Below are 25948 nucleotides of genomic sequence, written 5' to 3'. Positions count from 1 at the left end.
GAGAGGGCCCATCGCATTGGTCCTGCAAGGCCTACGCAGGATTCCCGACCCCGGGCTGTTATTTTCCGCTGTCTAAATTACATCCACAAAGACACTATCTGGTCTGCGTCTCGTCGCAAGCGGAATTTACAATGGAACGATGTGAAGATTTTTATCTTCCAAGATTATTCGGCAGAGGTGGCCAGGGCACGACGTGAATTCACCCCACTTTGTTACCGCCTCGCCAAAGCAAATAGAAAATTCGCTCTCATATACCCGGCACGATTGCGCCTGTTCAAAGGATCCTCATTTACAGACTTCTCCACCGTGGCTGATGCGGAAGCATATCTATTGGAAGAGGAGAATGGCCGTTCTTCACTGCACCTGCCCTCAACGGACTCGACTCCTGACTGCTAACCACGGCTATGAAAATCCTTAGCGTGGTTATCTCCTCCTTTACTGGCGATTACTCTATTGCTTTGATATATCTGTTTATGTTATAGCTGTTAATCGCTAGAAGTTCTTGAAATTATTGATGGGAGGAGACGCCTCTCCTACCGACATAAATGCTATGTCGGGTGCCATTTTACCATTGATCCCATTCTGAATGGGATGTTTCCTTTAAGGCGCCTTCCACCTAAAGTTCTCCACATGTTATTCTGAGTTATGTTTTGTTTATGCCATATATAAGCTATGCTTATTGTTTCTCAGTACCAGGGCTGGGGCAAGCCTGGAGTTCTTATCTGGTTCTCCATTTAGGCGAACTATAGGTCAATTTAGATTTTCTTTGTACCTGAAGTGCACTTTTGATCCATTCTTTTCTGGATCCTCTGCTTTACTTTCTCCCACCTTTTCTACCCATTGTTCTCTCCTCTCTGTGTCTTGTCCTGTCGGTTTTCTATGTCCATGATAGCAATGTATTTTGTAGATATGACATTATCGGTTTTATTTATTGCCATGAATCATACCTTTCTTCAGTAGAATGATGACCAGTTTAAAAATTGGCACATATAATGTAGATGGCTTCCACTCCCCCATAAAGAGGAAAAAAATCTTACTTTACTTATCTAAACTGCATGTAGATGTTGCATTCCTCCAGGAATCTCACCTCCTTCCCCCTGAGATTGACAAGCTCAACTGCCTGGGCTGGAGAGTTCTGGCGTCCGCCCCATTTACTGCCAATGCCCGTGGGGTACTCATTTTGATTAGTCGCTCAGTCCAAGTAGACCTTCACTCCTCCCAATCTGATACTGAAGGCAGATTTCTCATTGTAGACGTCACCCTAGATGACTCACGTTTTCTCCTGTGTAATGTATACGCCCCCAATACTGATCCCCAACACTTTTTTCTGTCCATTGCCGCTAAACTGCACCCACACTCTCATAAACAGTTGATACTCGCAGGTGACTTTAACTCTACTGTATCCAATGCTCTTGATAGGAATACCAAATCCAGATCTAGCCGTTATACCCCCAAATATGGTCTACCATATTTAATGTCACAACTGCACTTGGTGGATGTGTGGCGAGCCTGTCATCCAGTCGGCCGTGAATACACATGTTTATCGGCTGCTTATGGTACACCGTCGAGAATCGATTATCTGCTCATCTCGGCTTCTATGTTTACCAGGGTGCAGACTTCTGAAATTGAACCTGTGTCCTTGTCGGATCATGCGGTCTGCTGGATGGCTCTCGCCACCTTCCCCAATAGAGGCCCTGTCAGGCAATGGCGCTTCCCATCCCACTTGACCAATTCCATCCAATTTAGAAATATGCTGGAGGCATCATGGGCTGACTTTAAACATTGTAATGTAGCTGCAGAGAATGAATCACCGCTCCTGTTCTGGAAGACGTCTAAGTCAGTACTAAGAGGCTCTATTATCTCCTTCACCTCCAAACATAGGAAAGACACACAAGCTCTGTACCTTGATGCTCAATCTAAACTTACTGATGCCTACCAAGCGTTCACGCAATCCCCCACCCCAATTACCAGAAAACTCTACCATGAACAGAAATCCCTTTTTGACAAACTCTTAACCCAAACCGAATCTAAATTAACATTTATGTCTCAATGTAGATTCCATAAATTCGGCAATCGAGCTAGTCGATTGCTTTCAAATCTCCTGAAAGGTCAACATCCCCCAACACTTATCCATGCTTTGACTAGGGCTGACGGCACTGTGGTACATGATTGTGGCCAGGTGTCTGAGGTTCTGCAGTCTTTTTATTCCTCATTATACTCTGAACCCTTTATTGATCACCAACAACAACACTCTTTCTGGTCTTCCCTTACGCTTACCTCTCTGTCTTCTACCTCATCCCAACCCCTACTGAACCCCATTACTGAGGAGGAGGTGCTCCATGCAATTAACTGTTTGAAACCAAACAAAACCCCTGGGCCTGACGGTCTAGCCAATGAATACTATAAAATACTGGCCCCTCAATTGGTCAAACCCCTTTGTGAACTATTCAACTTGCTGTTATCCGGAGCACCCCCTCCACTATACTTCAATGCTGCGATTCTGAAAATTCTCCATAAACCAGGGAGAAACCCCCTGCTTCCCAGTTCATATAGACCTATATCCTTATTGAATACGGATTACAAGATATATACCAAGATCTTAGCAGACCGGGCTTCTCTTGCCCTCTCTGATCCAGGAGGACCAGACAGGGTTTATATGGGGGCGCCACTCTACGGTAAATGTGCGTAAGATACTGACTGTCATGCAGTGGCTGGAGACTTCGGGAGACCAGAACCCCTATGCCCTTCTCTCCCTGGATGCTGAGAAAGCTTTTGACTTAGTCACATGGGATCACCTCTTTGACACCATGCACAGGTTTGGGTTCCCGGAGGCCTTCATCCATGCAATACGTCTTCTCTATCATGACTCTTCCTCTCAAATCCTCTCTAACAATTATATGTCCTCCCCCATCCCCCTCCATAGAGGGACCAGACAAGGCTGCCCCCTTTCACCCCTTTTATTTGCTATAGCTATAGAACCCCTGGCCACTGCACTGCGCATGTCTCTAGAATATACTGGTATTGTCGTTGGGTTGACTGAAGTGAAACTCAGTCTATTTGCTGATGACATGCTTTTATTTATCTCTAACCCCCAATTTTCCATCCCTGCTATAAAACATATTATAGACCATTTTAGCTCTTTCTCGGGATTTCGCGTAAACTATGACAAGTCACGCCTCCTCCCTCTAGGCCCTGGCCACTCCACAAACCTTCTATCCCCCACGCTGACACAATTCACAATTTGCCGCTCTCCACTTAAATACTTAGGCGTCATGATTCCCCCTAATCTAGACGCCCTATACTCTGCTAACTTCCACCAGATATACTCCTCGGCGGAGAAAACATTGTCTGGTAGGGTAGTGGTTATTAAAAGCTTTATTTTTCCCAAATTATCCTATGTCCTCCAAATGCTTCCCTTGCAACTTTCCAAGTCAGATATCCAACAATTTGACTCCCTGTTTACAAGATTCATCTGGGCAAAAAAGAAATCTAGGGTATCCCGCCATATTTTGCGACTGCCGAGGTCAGAGGGTGGTTTTGGGATGCCAGACATCTCTGCTTTTTCAAATGCAGCTATGTTTCGATACATGGTGGATTGGTTTTCTGGTGGCTCCGTATATACTCTCCCTAACATAGAGGAACAACTTTTTCATCCTCTCTCCCCAGCTGCTCTCCTTCATGCACCTACCTCACTGATTCCTTCCCATATAAAATCCAACATACTCTTTCATGACACTTATAAAGCCTGGAAATCTATCAATAAATGATTACACAGGAATTCCTCTAACTCCCCTTACACCACCTTTTGGGGCAACCCACAATTTCCTCCTGGTTTGGACGTCCGTGCTTACTTGACGAGGAAAGAGAAGGGCATCTCGTGCATTCGAGATATCTTTGACCCTGGGGGTAGGATCTACTCTTTCTCTGCATTATCAGATAGATATGGTCTACCCAACTCCCAATTTCTCTAACGTCCTAGTGGATGCTGGGGACTCCGTCAGGACCATGGGGGAATTAGCGGCTCCGCAGGAGACAGGGCACAAAAATAAAGCTTTAGGATCAGGTGGTGTGCACTGGCTCCTCCCCCTATGACCCTCCTCCAAGCCTCAGTTAGGTTTTTGTGCCCGTCCGAGCAGGGTGCAATCTAGGTGGCTCTCCTAAAGAGCTATGTGGAAAAAAACACAGGTAAAAAGCGCTCAGTGCCGTTTCACATCTAACAGAAAAAGAAAATTATTTTGCGATACTTAATGTCCAAAAATGTCAAAGACAGTCCAGTAGGTAGTGGAGTCCCGTCCAATAATCCTCTGGAAATATTCTCCCAAGAAGAGATCTCTGTCTTCAAAAATGGCTCATGATGATATGCAAAGGAAACAATACAATATCATGGTGTAGTATGTCAGAAACTTTCTATTCAGGTACCAACAAACAAAAGGCAGGGATCCAATGCGTACCCCACTCACAATATGTGTGATGTTAATCCACTCATAAAGGTATCTTTCATGTGATGATGATTCTATCAAGTATATCGTACCATACTCACTTCTCCACAGATGGGAACCCTCGCATCAAGGTTTCTTTAGGTACTTCAAAATATATATCTCCTCAATGACGAACAGAAAATATACTAAAATGGTTTTATTTAAAATAGGCAAAATCCATACATAATTATCCCAGACTATACAAGATGCTGTTCTATACAGGTAATGCCGGTGGCCACTCACAGCAAATTACTGCCTGATGTAATTGCATCAAGTATTAGAATGGGAAACAAATGAAGGATATGCCTGTGAATACTCTTCACAGGCATATCCTTCATTTGTTTCCCATTCTAATACTTGATGCAATTACATCAGGCAGTAATTTGCTGTGAGTGGCCACCGGCATTACCTGTATAGAACAGCATCTTGTATAGTCTGGGATAATTATGTATGGATTTTGCCTATTTTAAATAAAACCATTTTAGTATATTTTCTGTTCGTCATTGAGGAGATATATATTTTGAAGTACCTAAAGAAACCTTGATGCGAGGGTTCCCATCTGTGGAGAAGTGAGTATGGTACGATATACTTGATAGAATCATCATCACATGAAAGATACCTTTATGAGTGGATTAACATCACACATATTGTGAGTGGGGTACGCATTGGATCCCTGCCTTTTATTTGTTGGTACCTGAATAGAAAGTTTCTGACATACTACACCATGATATTGTATTGTTTCCTTTGCATATCATCATGAGCCATTTTTGAAGACAGAGATCTCTTCTTGGGAGAATATTTCCAGAGGATTATTGGACGGGACTCCACTACCTACTGGACTGTCTTTGACATTTTTGGACATTAAGTATCGCAAAATAATTTTCTTTTTCTGTTAGATGTGAAACGGCACTGAGCGCTTTTTACCTGTGTTTTTTTCCACATATATTTGCATACAAGGGTTAAGTGGCCCTATTCACCACAGGTAGCTGCATAGGTGTGTTTTGCGCCTTGGGTAATTTATCACTTTATTTTCTGCATCTCCTAAAGAGCTGCTTAGAAAAAGTTTTTAGGTTTTTTATTTTCAGTGAGTCCTGCTGGCAACAGGCTCACTGCATCGAGGGACTTAGGGGAGAAAAGTGAACTCACCTGCGTGCAGGATGGATTGGCTTCTTAGGCTACTGGACACCATTAGCTCCAGAGGGAGTCGGAACACAGGTCTCACCCTGGGGTTCGTCCCGGAGCCGCGCCGCCGACCCCCCTTGCAGATGCCGAAGATGGAAGAGGTCCAGAAGCAGGCGGCAGAAGACTTTTCAGTCTTCCTGAGGTAGCGCACAGCACTGCAGCTGTGCGCCATTGTTGTCAGCACACTTCACACAGCGGTCACGGAGGGTGCAGGGCGTTGGGGGGGCGCCCTGGGCAGCAATGTATAATACCTTTTTATGGCTAAAAATACATCACATATAGCCCTTTGAGGCTATATGGATGTATTTAACCCCTGCCAGATCTCACAGATTCCGGAGAAGAGCCCGCCGAAATAGGGGGCGGGGCTTATTCTCCTCAGCACACAGCGCCATTTTCCTGCTCAGCTCCGCTGTGAGGAAGGCTCCCAGGACTCTCCCCTGCACTGCACTACAGAAACAGGGTAAAACAGAGAGGGGGGGCACTTTTTTTGGCGATATTAATATATTTAAGCTGCTATAAGGATACAACACTTATATAGGGTTGTTCCCATATATATTATAGCGCTTGGGTGTGTGCTGGCAAACTCTCCCTCTGTCTCCCCAAAGGGCTAGTGGGGTCCTGTCTTCAATAGAGCATTCCCTGTGTGTCTGCTGTGTGTCGGTACGTGTGTGTCGACATGTATGAGGACGATGTTGGTGTGGAGGCAGAGCAATTGCCGGTAATGGTGATGTCACCCCCTAGGGAGTCGACACCGGAATGGATGGCTTTGTTTATGGAATTACGTGATAATGTCAGCACATTACAAAAATCAGTTGACGACATGAGACGGCCGTCAAACCAGTTGGTACCTGCCCAGGCGTCTCAGACACCGTCAGGGGCTGTAAAACGCCCTTTACCTCAGTCGGTCGATACAGACCCAGACACGGACACTGAATCTAGTGTCGACGGTGAAGAAACAAACGTATTTTCCAGTAGGGCCACACGTTATATGATCACGGCAATGAAGGAGACTTTGCATATCTCTGATACTACAAGTACCACAAAAAGGGGTATTATGTGGGGGGTGAAAAAACTACCTGTAGTTTTTCCTGAATCAGAGGAATTGAATGATGTATGTGATGAAGCGTGGGTTAACCCAGATAGAAAAGGGCTAATTTCTAAAAAATTATTGGCATTATACCCTTTCCCGCCAGAGGTTAGGGCGCGCTGGGAAACACCCCCTAAGGTGGATAAGGCGCTCACACGCTTATCAAAAATAGTGGCGTTACCGTCTCCTGATACGGCCGCCCTCAAGGATCCAGCTGATAGGAGGCTGGAAACTACTCTAAAAAGTATATACACACATACTGGTGTTATACTGCGACCAGCCATCGCCTCAGCCTGGATGTGCAGTGCTGGAGTGGTCTGGTCGGATTCCCTGACTGAAAATATTGATACCCTGGATAGGGACAGTATTTTACACACTTTAGAGCAATTAAAGGATGCTTTTCTTTATATGCGAGATGCTCAGAGGGATATTTGCACTCTGGCATCGAGAGTAAGTGCGATGTCCATATCTGCCAGAAGAAGTTTATGGACACGACAGTGGTCAGGTGATGCGGATTCCAAACGGCATATGGAAGTATTGCCGTATAAAGGGGAGGAATTATTTGGCGTCGGTCTATCGGATTTGGTGGCCACGGCAACTGCCGGGAAATCCACCTTTTTACCTCAGACCCTCTCCCAACAGAAAAAGACACCGTCTTTTCAGCCGCAGTCCTTTCGGTCCTATAAGAACAAGCGGGCAAAAGGACAGTCATATCTGCCCCGAGGCAGAGGAAAGGGTAAGAGAGGGCAGCAAGCAGCCCCTTCCCAGGAACAGAAGCCCTCCGCGGGTTCTGCAAAGCCCTCAGCATGACGCTGGGGCTTTACAAGCGGACTCAGGAGCGGTGGGGGGTCGACTCAAGAATTTCAGCGCGCAGTGGGCTTGCTCACAGGTGGACCCCTGGATCCTGCAGGTAGTATCTCAGGGTTACAGGTTGGAATTCGAGAAGTCTCCCCCTCGCCGGTTCCTAAAGTCTGCTTTGCCAACGTCTCCCTCAGACAGGGCGACGGTATTGGAAGCCATTCACAAGCTGTTTTCTCAGCAGGTGATAGTCAAGGTACCCCTCCTACAACAGGGAAAGGGGTATTACTCCACGCTATTTGTGGTACCGAAGCCGGACGGCTCGGTAAGACCTATTCTAAATATGAAATCTTTGAACCTGTACATACAAAAATTCAAGTACAAGATGGAATCACTCAGAGCAGTGATAGCGAATCTGGAAGAAGGGGACTTTATGGTGTCCCTGGACATAAAAGATGCTTACCTGCATGTCCCAATTTGCCCTTCACATCAAGGGTACCTCAGGTTCGTGGTGCAAAACTGTCATTATCAGTTTCAGACGCTGCCGTTTGGATTGTCCACGGCACCTCGGGTCTTTACCAAGGTAATGGCCGAAATGATGATTCTTCTGCGAAGAAGAGGCGTATTAATTATCCCTTACTTGGACGATCTCCTGATAAGGGCAAGGTCCAGAGAACAGCTGGAGGACGGAGTAGCACTAACCCAAGTAGTGCTGCAACAACACGGGTGGATTCTGAATTTCCCAAAATCTCAGTTGACCCCGACAACACGTCTGCTGTTCCTGGGAATGATTCTGGACACGGTTCAGAAAAAGGTGTTTCTTCCGGAGGAGAAAGCCAAGGAGTTATCCGAACTTGTCAGGAACCTCCTAAAACCAGGAAAAGTGTCTGTGCATCAATGCACAAGAGTCCTGGGAAAGATGGTGGCTTCTTACGAAGCAATCCCATTCGGCAGATTCCACGCACGAACTTTTCAGTGGGATCTGCTGGACAAATGGTCCGGATCGCATCTGCAGATGCATCAGCGGATAACCTTATCGCCACGGACAAGGGTGTCTCTTCTGTGGTGGTTGCAGAGTGCTCATCTGTTAGAAGGCCGCAGATTCGGCATACAGGACTGGGTCCTGGTGACCACGGATGCCAGTCTGAGAGGCTGGGGAGCGGTCACACAGGGAAGAAACTTCCAGGGAGTATGGTCAAGCCTGGAGATGTCTCTTCACATAAATATACTGGAGCTAAGAGCGATTTACAATGCTCTAAGCCTGGCAAAACCCCTGCTTCAGGGTCAGCCGGTGTTGATCCAGTCGGACAACATCACGGCAGTCGCCCACGTAAACAGACAGGGCGGCACAAGAAGCAGGAGAGCAATGGCAGAAGCTGCAAGGATTCTTCGCTGGGCGGAAGATCATGTGATAGCACTGTCAGCAGTGTTCATTCCGGGAGTGGACAACTGGGAAGCAGACTTCCTCAGCAGACACGATCTACACCCGGGAGAGTGGGGACTTCATCCAGAAGTCTTCCACATGATTGTGAACCGTTGGGAAAAACCAAAGGTGGATATGATGGCGTCTCGCCTCAACAAAAAACTGGACAGGTATTGCGCCAGGTCAAGAGACCCTCAGGCAATAGCTGTGGACGCTCTGGTAACACTGTGGGTGTTCCAGTCAGTGTATGTGTTTCCTCCTCTGCCTCTCATACCCAAAGTACTGAGAATTATACGGCAAAGGGGAGTAAGAACGATACTCGTGGCTCCGGATTGGCCAAGAAGAACTTGGTACCCGGAACTTCAGGAGATGCTCACGGAAAATCCGTGGCCTCTACCTCTAAGACGGGACCTGATTCAGCAGGGACCGTGTCTATTCCAAGACTTACCGCGGCTGCGTTTGACGGCGTGGCGGTTGAACGCCGAATTCTAAGGGAAAAAGGCATTCCGGAAGAGGTCATTCCTACACTGCTTAAAGCCAGGAAGGAGGTGACTGCACAACATTATCACCGCATTTGGAGAAAATATGTTGCGTGGTGCGAGGCCAGGAAGGCCCCCACGGAGGAATTTCAATTGGGTCGATTCCTACATTTCCTGCAAACAGGATTGTCTATGGGCCTCAAGTTGGGGTCCATTAAGGTTCAAATTTCGGCCCTGTCGATTTTCTTCCAGAAAGAATTGGCTTCAGTTCCTGAAGTCCAGACTTTTGTAAAAGGAGTACTACATATACAGCCCCCGGTTGTGCCCCCAGTGGCTCCGTGGGACCTTAATGTAGTTTTGGATTTTCTCAAATCCCATTGGTTTGAGCCACTCAAATCGGCGGATTTGAAATATCTTACATGGAAAGTAACCATGCTACTGGCCCTGGCTTCAGCCAGGAGAGTGTCAGAATTGTCGGCTTTATCGTATAAAAGCCCATATCTGATTTTCCATTCGGACAGGGCAGAACTGCGGACGCGTCCTCATTTTCTGCCTAAGGTGGTGTCAGCGTTTCACCTGAACCAGCCTATTGTGGTGCCTGCGGCTACTAGCGATTTGGAGGATTCCAAGTTGCTGGACGTTGTCAGGGCATTGAAAATATATATTTCAAGGACGGCTGGAGTCAGAAAATCTGACTCGCTGTTTATACTGTATGCACCCAACAAGCTGGGTGCTCCTGCTTCTAAGCAGACGATTGCTCGTTGGATTTGTAGCACAATTCAACTTGCACATTCTGTGGCAGGCCTGCCACAGCCTAAATCTGTCAAGGCCCATTCCACAAGGAAGGTGGGCTCATCCTGGGCGGCTGCCCGAGGGGTCTCGGCATTACAACTCTGCCGAGCAGCTACGTGGTCGGGGGAGAACACGTTTGTAAAATTCTACAAATTTGATACCCTGGCTAAAGAGGACCTGGAGTTCTCTCATTCGGTGCTGCAGAGTCATCCGCACTCTCCCGCCCGTTTGGGAGCTTTGGTATAATCCCCATGGTCCTGACGGAGTCCCCAGCATCCACTAGGACGTTAGAGAAAATAAGATTTTACTTACCGATAAATCTATTTCTCGTAGTCCGTAGTGGATGCTGGGCGCCCATCCCAAGTGCGGATTGTCTGCAATACTTGTACATAGTTATTATAGTTATTGTTACAAAAAAATCGGGTTGTTCTTGTTGTGAGCCGTCTGTTCAGAGGCTCCTACGTTGTCATACTGTTAACTGGGTTCAGATCACAAGTTGTACGGTGTGATTGGTGTGGCTGGTATGAGTCTTACCCGGGATTCAAAATCCTTCCTTATTGTGTACGCTCGTCCGGGCACAGTATCCTAACTGAGGCTTGGAGGAGGGTCATAGGGGGAGGAGCCAGTGCACACCACCTGATCCTAAAGCTTTATTTTTGTGCCCTGTCTCCTGCGGAGCCGCTAATTCCCCCATGGTCCTGACGGAGTCCCCAGCATCCACTACGGACTACGAGAAATAGATTTATCGGTAAGTAAAATCTTATTTTTATATGTACCTCCAATCCCGTCATTTTGCACAGTCGCTACAACCTGGAATGGACCTTGATACGACCATTGACCCTCTTACCCCTCTCTTGCGTTTTAATCTAACCATAGGTTATAGGCTGCGTAATTTATATTCTATTCTTATAGACTCAGGGAAAACACCTTTGCAAAATGCTCCCACTCGCGCTGGCTACGGGACATACCTGATTTCCCGGCTATGTCGGTACTTATGTCCAAACTGCCCCCCACATTTAAATATTTAAAATCCGCAGCTTTGCAGGAAACTCACCTCAGATTCTTAAATAGAGCCTACATCTCCCCGAAACAGCATTCCTATTTCACCCTGGCCTCTACGGGTCGATGTTTTAAATGTGGGATGGCTGAGGCCACCTACTATCATAACTTCTGGGACTGCAGGAAAATAAGAACTTTCTGGGACAAGCTGATAAACCATGTTAATGATATCTTTTCAATTCGAATTAACAAGCTCCCTACCGCATGTCTATTTCTCTGACGTCCTAAGTGGATGCTGGGGACTCCGTCAGGACCATGGGGATTAGCGGCTCCGCAGGAGACAGGGCACAAAACTAAAGCTTTAGGATCAGGTGGTGTGTACTGGCTCCTCCCCCTATGACCCTCCTCCAAGCCTCAGTTAGGTTTTTGTGCCCGTCCGAGCAGGGTGCAATCTAGGTGGCTCTCTTAAGGAGCTGCTTAGAAAAAGTTTTTAGGTTTCTTATTTTCAGTGAGTCCTGCTGGCAACAGGCTCACTGCATCGAGGGACTTAGGGGAGAGAAGTTCAACTCACCTGCGTGCAGGATGGATTGGCTTCTTAGGCTACTGGACACCATTAGCTCCAGAGGGAGTCGGAACACAGGTCTCACCCTGGGGTTCGTCCCGGAGCCGCGCCGCCGACCCCCCTTGCAGATGCTGAAGATTGAAGGTCCAGAAACCGGCGGCAGAAGGCTTTTCAGTCTTCATGAAGGTAGCGCACAGCACTGCAGCTGTGCGCCATTGTTGTCACACACTTCACACCAACGGTCACGGAGGGTGCAGGGCGTTGCTGGGGGCGCCCTGGGCAGCAATGTATAATACCTTATTCTGGCTAAAAATACATCACATATAGCCCCTGGAGGCTATATGGATGTATTTAACCCCTGCCAGGTCTCAGAAAAACGGGAGAAGAAGCCCGCCGAAAAGGGGGCGGGGCCTATTCTCCTCAGCACACAGCGCCATTTTCCCTCACAGAAAGGCTGGTGGGAAGGCTCCCAGGCTCTCCCCTGCACTGCACTACAGAAACAGGGTTAAAACAGAGAGGGGGGGCACTTATTTGGCGATATGTATATATATATATATATTAAAATGCTATAAGGGAAAAACACTTATATAAAGGTTGTCCCTGTATAATATAGCGTTTTTGGTGTGTGCTGGCAAACTCTCCCTCTGTCTCCCCAAAGGGCTAGTGGGGTCCTGTCCTCTATCAGAGCATTCCCTGTGTGTGTGCTGTGTGTCGGTACTTGTGTGTCGACATGTATGAGGACGATGTTGGTGAGGAGGCGGAGCAATTGCCGGTAATGGTGATGTCACTCTCTAGGGAGTCGACACCGGAATGGATGGCTTATTTAAGGAATTACGTGATAATGTCAACACGCTGCAAGGTCGGTTGACGACATGAGACGGCCGGCAAACCAATTAGTACCTGTCCAGGCGTCTAAAACACTGTCAGGGGCGTTAAAACGTCCTTTTACCTCAGTCGGTCGACACAGACACAGACACGGACACTGACTCCAGTGTCGACGGTGAAGAAACAAACGTATTTTCCTTTAGGGCCACACGTTACTTGTTAAGGGCAATGAAGGAGATGTTACATATTTCTGATACTACAAGTACCACAAAAAAGGGTATTATGTGGAGTGTGAAAAAACTACATGTGGTTTTTCCTGAATCAGATAAATTAAATGAAGTGTGTGATGATGCGTGGGTTTCCCCCGATAGAAAATTATTGGCGGTATACCCTTTCCCGCCAGAAGTTATGGCGCGTTGGGAAACACACCTTAGGGTGGATAAGGCGCTCACACGCTTATAAAAACAAGTGGCGTTACCGTCTCCAGATACGGACGCCCTCAAGGAGCCAACTGATAGGAGGTTGGAAAATATCCTAAAAAGTATATACACACATACTGGTGTTATACTGCGACCAGCGATCGCCTCAGCCTGGATGGGCAGCGCTGGGGTGGCTTGGTCAGATTCCCTGACTGGAAATATTGATACCCTTGACAGGGACAGTATTTTATTGACTATAGAGCATTTAAAAGATGCATTTCTATATATGCGAAACTCTGGCATCAAGAGTAAGTGCGATGTCCATATCTGCCAGACGATGTTTATGGACACGACAGTGGTCAGGTGATGCAGATTCCAAACGGCACATGGAAGTATTGCCGTATAAAGGGGAGGAGTTATTTGGGGTCGGTCCATCGGACCTGGTGGCCACGGCAACAGCTAGAAAATCCACCTTTTTTACCCCAAGTCACATCTCAGCAGAAAAAGACATAGTCTTTTCAGCCTCAGTCCTTTCGTCCCCATAATATCTGCCCAGGGATAGAGGTAAGGGAAGAAGACTGCAGCAGGCAGCCCATTCCCAGGAACAGAAGCCTTCCACCGCTTCTGCCAAGTCCTCAGCATGACGCTGGGGCCGTACAAACAGGTGCGGTGGGGGGTCGTCTCAAGAGTTTCAGCACGCAGTGGGCTCACTCGCAAGTGGACCCCTGGATCCTACAAGTAGTATCCCAGGGGTACAGATTGGAAATTCGAGACGTCTCCCCCTCGCAGGTTCCTGAAGTTTTGAAGAATTCAAAAACCCCTGAAGGTTCCTGAAGAATTGGCGGCTTTGTCTCACAAAAGCCCATATCTGATTGTCCATTCGGACAGGGCAGAGCTGCGGACTCGTCCCCAGTTTCTCCCTAAGTTGGTGTCAGCGTTTCATCTGAACCAGCTTATTGTGGTACCTGCGGCTACTAGAGACTTGGAGGACTCCAAGTTTGCTAGATGTTGTCAGGGCCCTGAAAATATAGATTTCCAGGACGGCTGGAGTCAGGAAAACTGACTTGCTGTTATCCTGTATGCACCCAAAAAACTGGGTGCTCTTGCTTCTAAGCAGAAGATTGCTAGTTGAATGTGTAGTACAATTCAGCTTGCACATTCTGTGGCAGGACTGCCACAGCCAAAATATATAAATGCCCATTCCACAAGGAAGGGGGCTCATCTTGGGCGACTGCCCGAGGGGTCTCGGCTTTACAACTTTGCCGAGCTGCTGCTTGGTCAGGGGCACACCCTGGCTGAGGAGGACCTGGAGTTCTCTCACTCGGTGCTGCAGAGTCATCCGCACTCTCCCGCCCGTTTGGGAGCTTTGGTATAATCCCCATGGTCCTGACGGAGTCCCCAGCATCCACTTAGTCTACCTCCGACAGGGAGGCAGTATTGGAAACAATTCACAAGCTGTATTCCCAGCAGGTGATAATCAAAGTACCCCTCCTACTACAAGTAAAGGGGTATTATTCCACACTATATTGTGGTACTGAAGCCAGACGGCTCGGTGAGACCTATTCTAAATGGAGTCACTCAGAGCAGTGATAGCGAACCAGGAAGAAGGGGACTATATGGTGTCCCTGGACATCAAGGATGCTTACCTCCATGTCCAAATTTGCCCTTCTCACAAAGGGTACTTCAGGTTCGTGGTACAAAACTGTCACTATCAGTTTCAGACGCTGCCGTTTGGATTGTCCACGGCACCCCGGGTCTTTACCAAGGTAATGGCCGAAATGATGATTCTTCTTCAAAGAAAAGGCGTCTTAATTATCCCTTACTTGGACGATCTCCTGATAAGGGCAAGGTCCAGAGAACAGTTGGAGGTCTGAGTAGCACTATCTCAAGTAGTTCTACGACAGCACGGGTGGATTCTAAATATTCCAAAATCGCAGCTGTCTCCGACGACACGTCTGCTGTCCCTAGGGATGATTCTGGACACAGTCCAGAAAAAGGTGTTTCTCCCGGAGGAGAAAGCCAAGGAGTTATCCGAGCTAGTCAGGAACCTCCAAAAACCAGGAAAAGTGTCAGTGCATCATTGCACAAGGGTCCTGGGAAAAATGGTGGCTTCTTACGAAGCGATTCCATTCGGCAGATTTCACGCAAGAACTTTTCAGTGGGATCTGCTGGACAAATGGTCCGGATCGCATCTTCAGATGCATCAGCGGATAACCCTGTCTCCAAGGACAAGGGTGTCTCTTCTGTGGTGGCTGCAGAGTGCTCATCTACTAAAGTGCCACAGTTATGCATTCAGGACTGGGTCCTGGTGACCACGGATTCCAGCTTGAAAGGCTGGGGAGCAGTCACACAGGGAAAAAATTTCCAGGGAGTGTGATCAAGTCTGGGGACTTCTCTCCGCATAAATATACTGGAGCTAAGAGCAATTTACAATGCTCTAAGCTTAGCAAGACCTCTGCTTCAAGGTCAGCCGGTATTGATCCAGTGGGACAACATCACGGCAGTCGCCCACGTAAACAGACAGGGCGGCACAAGAAGCAGGAGGACAATAGCAGAAACTGCAAGGATTCTTCGCTGGGCGGAAAATCATGTGATAGCACTGTCAGCAGTTTTCATTCCGGGAGTGGACAACTGGGAAGCAGACTTCCTCAGCACGACCTCCACCCGGGAGAGTGGGGACTTCATCGAGAAGTTGTTTCCACATGATTGTGCACCGTTGGGAAAGACCAAAGGTGGACATGATGGCGTCCCGCCTGAACAAAAAACTGGACAGGTATTGCGCCAGGTCAAGAGATCCTCAGGAAATAGCTGTGGACGTTCTGGTAACACCATGGGTGTACCAGTCGGTGTATGTGTTCCCTCCTCTGCTTCTCATACCAAAGGTACTGAGAATTATAAGACGTAGAGGAGTAAGAACTATACTCGTGGCTCCGGATGGGCCAAGAAGGACTTGGTACCCGGAACTTCATGAGATGCTCACAGAGGACTCAGGGCCTCTGCCGATAAGAAGGGACTTGCTTCAGCAAGTACCATGTCTGTTCCAAGACTTACCGCGGGTGCGTTTGACGGCATGGCGGTTGAACGCCGGATCCTAAGGGAAAAAAGGCATTCCGGAAGAGGTCATTCCTACCCTGGTCAAAGCCAGGAAGGAGGTGACCGCACAACATTATCACCACATGTGGCGAAAATATGTTGCGTGGTGTGAGGCCAGGAAGGCCCCACGAAGAAATTTCAACTCGGTCGATTCCTGCATTTCCTGCAAACAGGAGTGTCTATGGGCCTCAAATTGGGGTCCATTAAGGTTCAAATTTCGGCCCTGTCGATTTTCTTCCAGAAAGAATTGGCTTCAGTTCCTGAAGTCCAGAAATTTGACAAGGGAGTACTGCATATACAACCCCCTTTTGTGCCTCCAGTGGCACTGTGGGATCTCAACGTAGTCCTGGGATTCCTCAAATCACGTTGGTTTAAACCGCTCAAATCTGTGGATTTGAAATATCTCACATGGAAAGTGACCATGATGTTGGCCCTGGCCTCGGCCAGGCGAGTGTCAGAATTGGCGGCTTTGTCTCACAAAAGCCCATATCTGATTGTCCATTCGGACAGGGCAGAGCTGCGGACTCGTCCCCAGTTTCTCCCTAAGGTGGTGTCAGCGTTTCATCTGAACCAGCTTATTGTGGTACCTGCGGCTACTAGAGACTTGGAGGACTCCAAGTTGCTAGATGTTGTCAGGGCCCTGAAAATATAGATTCCAGGACGGCTGGAGTCAGGAAAACTGACTTGCTGTTATCCTGTATGCACCCAAAAAAAACTGGGTGCTCTTGCTTCTAAGCAGACGATTGCTAGTTGAATGTGTAGTACAATTCAGCTTGCACATTCTGTGGCAGGACTGCCACAGCCAAAATATATAAATGCCCATTCCACAAGGAAGGTGGGCTCATCTTGGGCGACTGCCCGAGGGGTCTCGGCTTTACAACTTTGCCGAGCTGCTACTTGGTCAGGGGCACACCCTGGCTGAGGAGGACCTGGAGTTCTCTCACTCGGTGCTGCAGAGTCATCCGCACTCTCCTGCCCGTTTGGGAGCTTTGGTATAATCCCCATGGTCCTGACGGAGTCCCCAGCATCCACTTAGGACGTCAGAGAAAATAAGATTTTACTTACCGATAAATCTATTTCTCGTAGTCCGTAGTGGATGCTGGGCGCCCATCCCAAGTGCGGATTGTCTGCAATACTTGTACATAGTTATTGTTACAAAAAAATCGGGTTGTTATTGTTGTGAGCCGTCTGTTCAGAGGCTCCTACGTTTGTCATACTGTTAACTGGGTTTAGATCACAAGTTATACGGTGTGATTGGTGTGGCTGGTATGAGTCTTACCCGGGATTCAATATCCTTCCTTATTGTGTACGCTCGTCCGGGCACAGTATCCTAACTGAGGCTTGGAGGAGGGTCATAGGGGGAGGAGCCAGTACACACCACCTGATCCTAAAGCTTTAGTTTTGTGCCCTGTCTCCTGCGGAGCCGCTAATCCCCATGGTCCTGACGGAGTCCCCAGCATCCACTACGGACTACGAGAAATAGATTTATCGGTAAGTAAAATCTTATTTTTACTGCTTTTCAGATTGGGACCTGGGACCGCACAAACAGAAGATTATACCTGCCCTGACAGTTATCCTCACTATCGCTAAAAAATTTATCCTCACCCATTGGTTACACAGACGCTCTCCATCTATTGCAGAAATGAGAACCTCTCTACTAAACAACATATTTTACGAGCGACAGGCTCTAGTACCGGATATAGAGTCAGGGGCCCCTAGATTCTATGGGAAATGGGAAACTGTTATACAAAGCTTTGATAACGCCACTCAGCTCAGAATCCAGAAAATCTTCGAACCCACTACTTGGTATTTATATAGACAGATTGATTAATGTTATTAACTTTGCTAAGTTTGAAATGTGTTGAGCCGGTAACTACTATCTACTTATCGCGATCGACAGGACATACATGCAATCTGACAACCTTATGGTATAGTCCTTCCTTTAGAGAATGATGCTGTATGTTGTCCTGTTTTCATGTCTTGACCAACCCCCCCTTTTCCCCCTCCTTCCTTCTCCCATCCCCCCCCTCTTTTTTCTTTCTTTCTCCTCTCATTTCTCTTCCCTCTACAATCTATACGAATTCAAATTTCTACCTAACCAATCTTCTTTATAAAATAGAAAATTATTTGAAGAAGGGTTATTATCTCTTCATTTTCTTTTTTCTCCTTGTCTGTAGTGGACTCTCAGCAGTTAAGGGGCTATATGGTCAGATACTAAGGTTTATAACAAGTCTTTACTTCCACTAGATACCATTGTGTTTCTTTAATACCAGATCTCACATTTCACTGAGCGAAATGGTAACCCTAGACGATAGGAGTGGAATATATCCTATGGATATCATTTATTACCAAATTCTTACATGTACTATATGTAATTATGCATGTATTTTCCACATACCGAGACATTATTGTATGACCTTGACCTACCTCGTATTTCTATTATTTGTACCTCTCCACTATGAATCCAGACATGGAATCTTGTACATCTATCTTTACCTTTCTTCAACAAACATTGTTTTGATAAAAAAAAAAAAACATCCTTAATTGATGACAGGGCTGACCCTACACCTTGTGGATCTCAGGGCGAAAGTTTCCTTTAGGTGCCCCCAATGTTTAAAATAGGAATGGCTTCATGGGGAAGGGGCATGGCGAATTCACATTTACACCGCACATTATTGTCCATTATTCACATTACACCACACAGTAGTACCCCCTATTCACTTTACATCAAACAGTAGATCCCCTTATACACATAGTCACACAGTAGAGCCCTTTATACATGTTACATAACACAGTAAAGCTGCTTATACATGTTATGCCACAGTAGAGTTGTTTATGCACGTTTACACACCACAGTAGAGTAGTGAATGCAGCAGCTGGGGCAGAGAGAGGTACTTCAGAATCAATGTAGCCGAGAGGTGCTGGAGCAGCTGCGGCAGAAAGTGTACTGCAGCAGCCAGGGGAAGGGGCAGAAAGAAGTGCTGCAGCAGCGGGAGCAGTGGTGTACCAGGACAGAAGTAACACTGCTGCACAGCTACAATCAAACAGTGAGACATATAGAGAGGGCGGGCAGAGCTCTTGCATGTGCTGGCTGTCAGTGTCTCCTGCTATCGCCTCTGGCCTGTCCTGTCCACTACCTAGTCTCTGAGTACTAGTCAGTGTGTGCCCCTTTGCTGCTCCTCCTGTTCTGTGGCTGCCTGTAAAGTGGTCTGTGGTATAGCGGGTGGAGGGAGGGGGCAGACAGTGGCGTGCCCTCTAATTTTTCTGGTGCACTGAGCTCGCGCTCCACCAGAGCCACCCTCGCTACACTCTCATGTACAGTAGCAGAAATGTAAGGAGTATTTCTGGACAGTGACTGTAAGGTGGATGTATACAGATCTTATGGGAGTTTCACATGTGTGTTGCTGAAAGCGCCTGCATATAGTGATGCACAACCGCTCACATTGAAGGGTCAGATGGATAAACTGCACCTGCCATAGGACAGTTGCAAGTTTTGATGGTGCAACCAGTAGTACATCTAAAGATACACTAGACAGTAATACAGTAAAGTCGCTGCAGCAGGGTAGCAGAATGGGAAGTGCCTCTCCAGCCCGGTGCTTCCCTGTTTTGCATACTCTGCTGCGCATGTTGTGCCAGTGCTGGTGACACAGCAGGTATTATACTGATAGTTGCCACCTGCTCCTGATTTCAATGAACAGGCTAATTTTAGGGATATGCCCTTGAATGCGTGCCCCTACCAATTTCCCTTTTTACACCATTTACTTGCACATTTCTGCATATCATTATTTATCTTTCCTACATGTGACATGCAAAGTTTTCATGTAACATGTTTAGTAAAAAAAAAAAAGGCAATGCAGAACTGCTGTCTACAAGCATATCCATTGCTTGCACATCGTGAAGAAAATTATTAAAATTAAAGGATAAGTAAAAGTTCCTCAAGGTGAATTAACATACAGTACACATTATTAGTTACATTCAGTACAGTAGTTCTTTACTCTGGCTGGTTTACTTAAGGCTTTTCAGTGGCAAACGCAGGATTTGCATGGGGGGGTTTCCAGAACTGGGTGGAGCCAAGCACGGGGGTGGGGACTGAGGTGACCCAGTATGTGCTGGGTCCGCAAAACTAGTGTGTCTGTGTGTGTGTGTGTGTGTGTGTGTGTGTGTGTGTGTGTGTATAATATATATATATATATATATATATATATGTACACACACATATATATATATATATATATATATATATCTACAGATATATATCTATCTACACATATATATACCGTATATATATATATATATATATATAATATATATATATACATACATATATACATAGCATATTAAACAGGCATACATATACATATATATATATATATATATATACATACAGTACGCGTATATATATATATACGCATGTATATATATCATGTGTGTTTATATATATATATATATATATATATATACATGTGTATATATGTATGCACATGGATATATATGTACTATAATTAAAATAAAGTAAACTTTTATTAAGCACTTACAAGTGCCACCAGGAAGACACCAGGCTGCAGAGGACGCTAGACAACCATTAACAATAGTCATGCAACTAAAAAATGGAGGGGGGTTTCTGGGTGCTCGGACCCCCCCCCCCCCCCCCCTGGGTGCGCCACTGCTTTTACAGTCTAGTCTCTAGTGCGTCACTTCTCCCTCATACTAAGGTGAGCCATCCCTTTCACCCCTAGCCTGTTTGGTTTCTTTTGGTTTGTTGCTGCCTAAAGCTGCCTATTTGTAGAGCCGGCCCTGAGTGCCCCATGCTCAGTTCACATGAAAACTAGCAGCCTGATCCAACAGCTGTGCGGTGGTACATCCATCTTTCTCAAGGTCCTAGCACACATTGACAAAGTGGGTAGGGGGGGCGGCTACAGGTTACCCAGGCCTGAGCTGCTGGAGGGGCCCGGTTGTGGCCTGGGTCAGCTAAGGGCCCCCTTCCCCGCGTGCGCCCCGTATACCTGCACTGTGGTGGTCTCTTCAGGAAGATGGCACCGCACATAGAAAGCAAGGACTCTGGCATTGTGCCAGGGTCTTTGCTCTCTAGTGGCCAGCAGGGGTGGCAACAGAAATCTTGGGGCCCGGTACACTAATATCTCAGGGGGACCCCTAGGAAAAATAAAATAAAATATATATATATATATATATATATATATATCTATCTACTGTATATATATATATATATATATATATATATAATAGGCTTTAATCTACAACACTCATACATCCGCGGTGCGGGTGGTATTGTGACCACACCATTTAAGTAATAACATAAATAATAAAAAGTCATACAAATTCAGCACTCACCTAATAACACTTCAAACTGTAATTCATCTGAATTCAGGGAATTTTAGTTCCAAAATATTGCATGCTGGCCAGCCCCATCATGGCTATTCCCTATTGGTCAGTCCCTACACTGACTTTCAAATATATGAGCACTGCTCTCAGGCATCTTTAGGATTTTAAATACACATTATGCTTCTATCATGGGTTTAGGACCTGTCCCACTCTTTTAAAGAGACAGAGGGCCTGATTCAGACCTGATCACTGCTGTGTATTTTCGCACAGCAGGCGATTATCGTACTACTGCGCATGCGTATGCACCGCAATGCTCATGCGCATCATCAAACAGCGACAGGATGGTGCGAAAATTTAGATCGCACGGCTGTTCGCAAGGAAATTGACAGGAAGAGGACGTTTGTAGGGTGGTAACTGGCCGTTTTCTGGGAGTGTCTGGTAAAACGCAGGCGTTCCCAAGCGTTTTCAGGGAGAGAGTGTAACGTCAGCTCCGGCCCCGATCAGCCTGATTTCCTCGCACTGGAGGAGTAAGTATTGAGCTACACACAGACTGCACATACTGCACAGAATGGGAAAAACATTAGATGGTGAGTGTGATGCGAATGGTTTTGCAGCTGTCCGCTGACTGAGGGGAATTTTCGCACATCGTACACATGCAATCGCACACTTGCATGGGGGAAAATTTTCACTCCCCCATGACGGCGACTATCTGATCTCAGGACAGTGTCATTTGCAGCACAGCAATCAGGTCTAAATTAGGCCCAAAATCACACCCAAGCATAACAATTATTGAATACATGGGGAATTTCTTAACATTTTACTTACATATGGAAAACAGGGGTGCAAGAAAAAGTGTGACCACAATTTTTTTTATTGCTGTGTATATACTGAATATTTAAGAAATCTTAATGTTAATTTTCATGGTAATTATATTGCCTTTGTATATTGATGCTCTACTTGCTGTAAACAGTTGTTGTATCACAGAGAGTGTTGTAGTCCAGACCAAGAAAAAAAAATGTTCCTGGTAATACAGTATTTGGAAGCTGAAAATGAAAAAGTATACCAGAAAGAAAGGGCGTAGCTACCACAGGTGCATGGAGTGCCGCTGCTATGGTGCCCAGAACTGAGAGGGGCCCTCCTTCCCTGTCACAGTTACATGTGTTATATATATTTTTCACTGTTGGGTGGTACATAGGGGCCCTTACAAACTTTTGCTTTTGGGCCTACAATATATCTGGTTATGCCCCTAGACTTGCGCTTTGTAATGTGGTATAAAATAAACTGGAGGGCATTATAATGTTATATAATATGAACTGGGGCACTCTAATGTGCCACAATATGAAGTAGATGCACTATAGTGTGGCATTAATATGAACTGGGGGCACTGTAATGTGCCACAATATGAAGTAGATGCACTATAGTGTGGCATTAATATGAACTGGGGCACTGTAATGTGCCACAATATGAAGTAGATGCACTATAGTGTGGCATTAATATGAACTGGGACACTGTAATGTGCCACAATATGAAGTAGATGCACTATAGTGTGGCATTAATATGAACTGGGGCACTGCAATGTGCCACAATATGAAGTAGATGCACTATAGTGTGGCATTAATATGAACTGGGGGCACTGTAATGTGACATAATATGAAGTAGATGCACTATAGTGTGGCATTAATATGAACTGGGGGCACTGTAATGTGACATAATATGAACTGGGGACCTTGTACTGTATGTCATAATGTGAAATTGGGTTACTGTTTTGCATAATGTGTACTGGCAGCCCTACAATGTGACATAAATAACCTGAACTAGGGCACCACTGTGGTTCATAAAATAAACTAGTGCCCTCCTATGGGGCATAACATAAAGGCACTATTATGGTTCAGAAAAATAACTAGGACACTTTCATGGGGCATAAAATTTACAACTGCTGTGGAGAGGTGTCTCTCTAGAACAGGCATTACCAATCATGATCCTCAAGGCCTATTAGCGGTCCAGCTTTTAATGATAGCCATACTTGAGCACAGGTGACGTGTAGGGGTAAATTTACTAAAGCTTCTAAAACAGTGAATTGGTGATGTTACCCATAGCAACCAATCAGGTGCTGTCTATGATTTTCTAAAAGGCAATACAGAAATGATACACAGCATCTGATTGGTTGCTATGGGCAGCAACACCAATTATCTGTTTTAGAAGCTTTAGTAAATTTACCCCCTTAGTACCTACGTTATTTTGATATTCCCATCTATGCTCAAGCATGGATATCACTCAGACATGGATTGTTGGTGTTCCTTGAGGACAGAGGTTGGCAAACACTGCTCCAGAAGCATTGGGACGGGACCCCTTCCAAATGTTGCTATAGGGCCCACAAAGTTCTGGCTACGCCCCTGCCAGAAAGGTAAATCAATGTATTTATTAAATGTTGTAGGTGGCTATGTACAAATTTATGGAAAAGGTATTAGCAAGTGAACGGACCCTTTCTAAGCTTGATCATTGTATTTTTTGCTTGTACCATGAGCTTTACAGGGTGTTACCTTGCTGTCTGAGCATTGCTACCTCCATTTGCATTATCAGCTGTTTCTGTAGCATTGGGGTGAAGTTCCTCCTCTGTACCTCCATCATCAAGAGCAGTGCACGTTCTCTGGGCACCTGCAGGATCTTCCTCCTGTGTTTCTGTTTTATGATTGGACGAATCCTTTGTAGCATTTTCTTGATTTGATGCGATTGGTTCATTTTGTTCTGGAACTGCGTTTTCTTCTCTTTCAGTTGTCTCCTCTTGTGATATCACTGTATCCCCTGATTCTTTTATCTCTCCTGTGGATTTAGAGCTGTCTTTCCCCAGATCGGTGGCCTCATCTTCATCTTTTGTTGTCTCCTTCCCTGTTTCGACTGTTCCTTCTCCTACTTCACTGGCAGGTCCAACATCTTTTGTGACATCTCCATCAGTCTTACAATCTGACACAGGAGTTTCCTCTGTTGTATGATGTTCTTTTATGCCAACTTCCATTTCAATAACTGTGTCCTCCCAAGTGTCCTCTGAGTCTTTGTCACTTCTATTAAGCTCTTCTAGGTGTTCTTCTGTCAAGAGATGGGGCTGTTCTTCTACCATCTCTGTACAGAATGTCCTTTTAGTAAAACTGCTGTCTGCTCTTAGAAGTGTGTGTTCTGCCCTGCAGCCTTTATTCCCTCCTACTTATCACCGAGCATGGTGGGTGTCTATTTTTATTCGGGATTAGCAGGCTTTATGCATCCTCCTTAGCCACCCCCACACTCTGCCAGCTGTCACCTTGATTCTCTGTCCCTGGAAAGCTAAAAACAGTTTTGTATTATGTCACTTTTCAGTGTTCCCTGGGTATCCCCATAAATACTGGCACAAACAGTTCTGTGTGTTTGTGCATGCTCAGTGCTGTCAAAATAATCCTGCATTGAAACTTAACTGAGCAACATCTGCAGTATGCAAGGTGTAAGTGGCAGTGCCTGACTAAGCAATCATTCAGCAGGAGAAGCAGTGGGCTGCGTAAAAATTATTTATTACAACAAGACAGGTATAAGACAAGTATAATAGTCTGGAACAAGTATAAACCAGAACGTTTATTCAAAGTCTTTTTAAATAAGAGAATGTCTTTTTAGTATATATATCCACTTGAGCACAATATAAAAACTTTGGGGACTAGGGCAGATGTATAACCTGGAGAAGGCATAAGGAAGTGATAAACCAGTGATAAATGCAAGGTGATACGCGCACCAGCCAATCAGCTCCAATATGTAAATTAACAGGAGCTGATTTGCTGCTGCGTTTATCACCTTAAACTTATCACTGGTTTATCACTTCCTTATGCCTTCTCCAGGTTAATACATAAGCCCCATTACTTAATTCATGCAGAAACTGCATTTTCTGCATGATTATTAATAATTTGTGGTTATATAACAATATTAAAAGATATCTCATGCAAAATGCTAATTAATGTTGTAGACCGGGGATCAGTACGTAATCCCGCTGGACGGGATCCCGGCGGTCGAAATACCGACGCCGGAATCCCGACCACACAATCCCGACAGGGGTGGCGAGCGGAACGCAGCCCCTTGCGGGCTCGCTTCGCTCGCCACGCTGCGGGCACGGTGCCTCGCTATGCTCGGCACACTATTATATTCTCCCTCTATGGGTGTCGTGGACACCCACGGAGGGAGAATATGTCGGGATTGTGGCGGTCAGGATTCTGGCGGCGGTATTTCAACCGCCGGGATCCCGTCCAGCGGGATGTTGACCGCATCCCGTAGACCGCACTGCCCGTTATTCTGAAGGGGCACTTCAGTCTGACCCTTATGCTCCCCTATGTACCAAGCTTCAATAAGCTTAGCTAAGCCCTGTTGGCCAATGCCACCTTATATTGGGCCCGATTCAGAGATGGATGCAGATGCGCCTGCGTCTTTCGCTGTAGTCACGACTGCCTCTTTATGTTAATGT

General features: G+C 46.1%; 1 protein-coding gene across 4 annotated transcripts in view; it reads right to left on the bottom strand.

The window, feature by feature from the left end:
- SMTNL1 (smoothelin like 1) overlaps window positions 1–24690 on the bottom strand; it is a 173403-nt gene extending 148713 nt beyond the window's left edge. For 3 of the 4 annotated variants that reach the window (XM_063958572.1, XM_063958571.1, XM_063958573.1), the window contains exon 1: window positions 24018–24688. In XM_063958572.1, the coding sequence (XP_063814642.1) occupies window positions 24018–24592 (575 nt within the window). In that variant the 5' untranslated portion in view covers window positions 24593–24688. Of the gene's footprint in view, window positions 1–24017 lie in introns of all 4 variants that reach the window. The other variant, XM_063958574.1, reaches the window with a different exon arrangement.
- Window positions 24691–25948: the final 1258 nt, after the last annotated feature.

This window comes from Pseudophryne corroboree, chromosome 3 (genome assembly GCF_028390025.1).
Source record: "Pseudophryne corroboree isolate aPseCor3 chromosome 3, aPseCor3.hap2, whole genome shotgun sequence".
Lineage (NCBI taxonomy): Eukaryota > Metazoa > Chordata > Amphibia > Anura > Myobatrachidae > Pseudophryne > Pseudophryne corroboree.
Note: the sequence above shows the minus strand (reverse complement) of the source record. Positions and strands in the feature narration are given on the sequence as shown.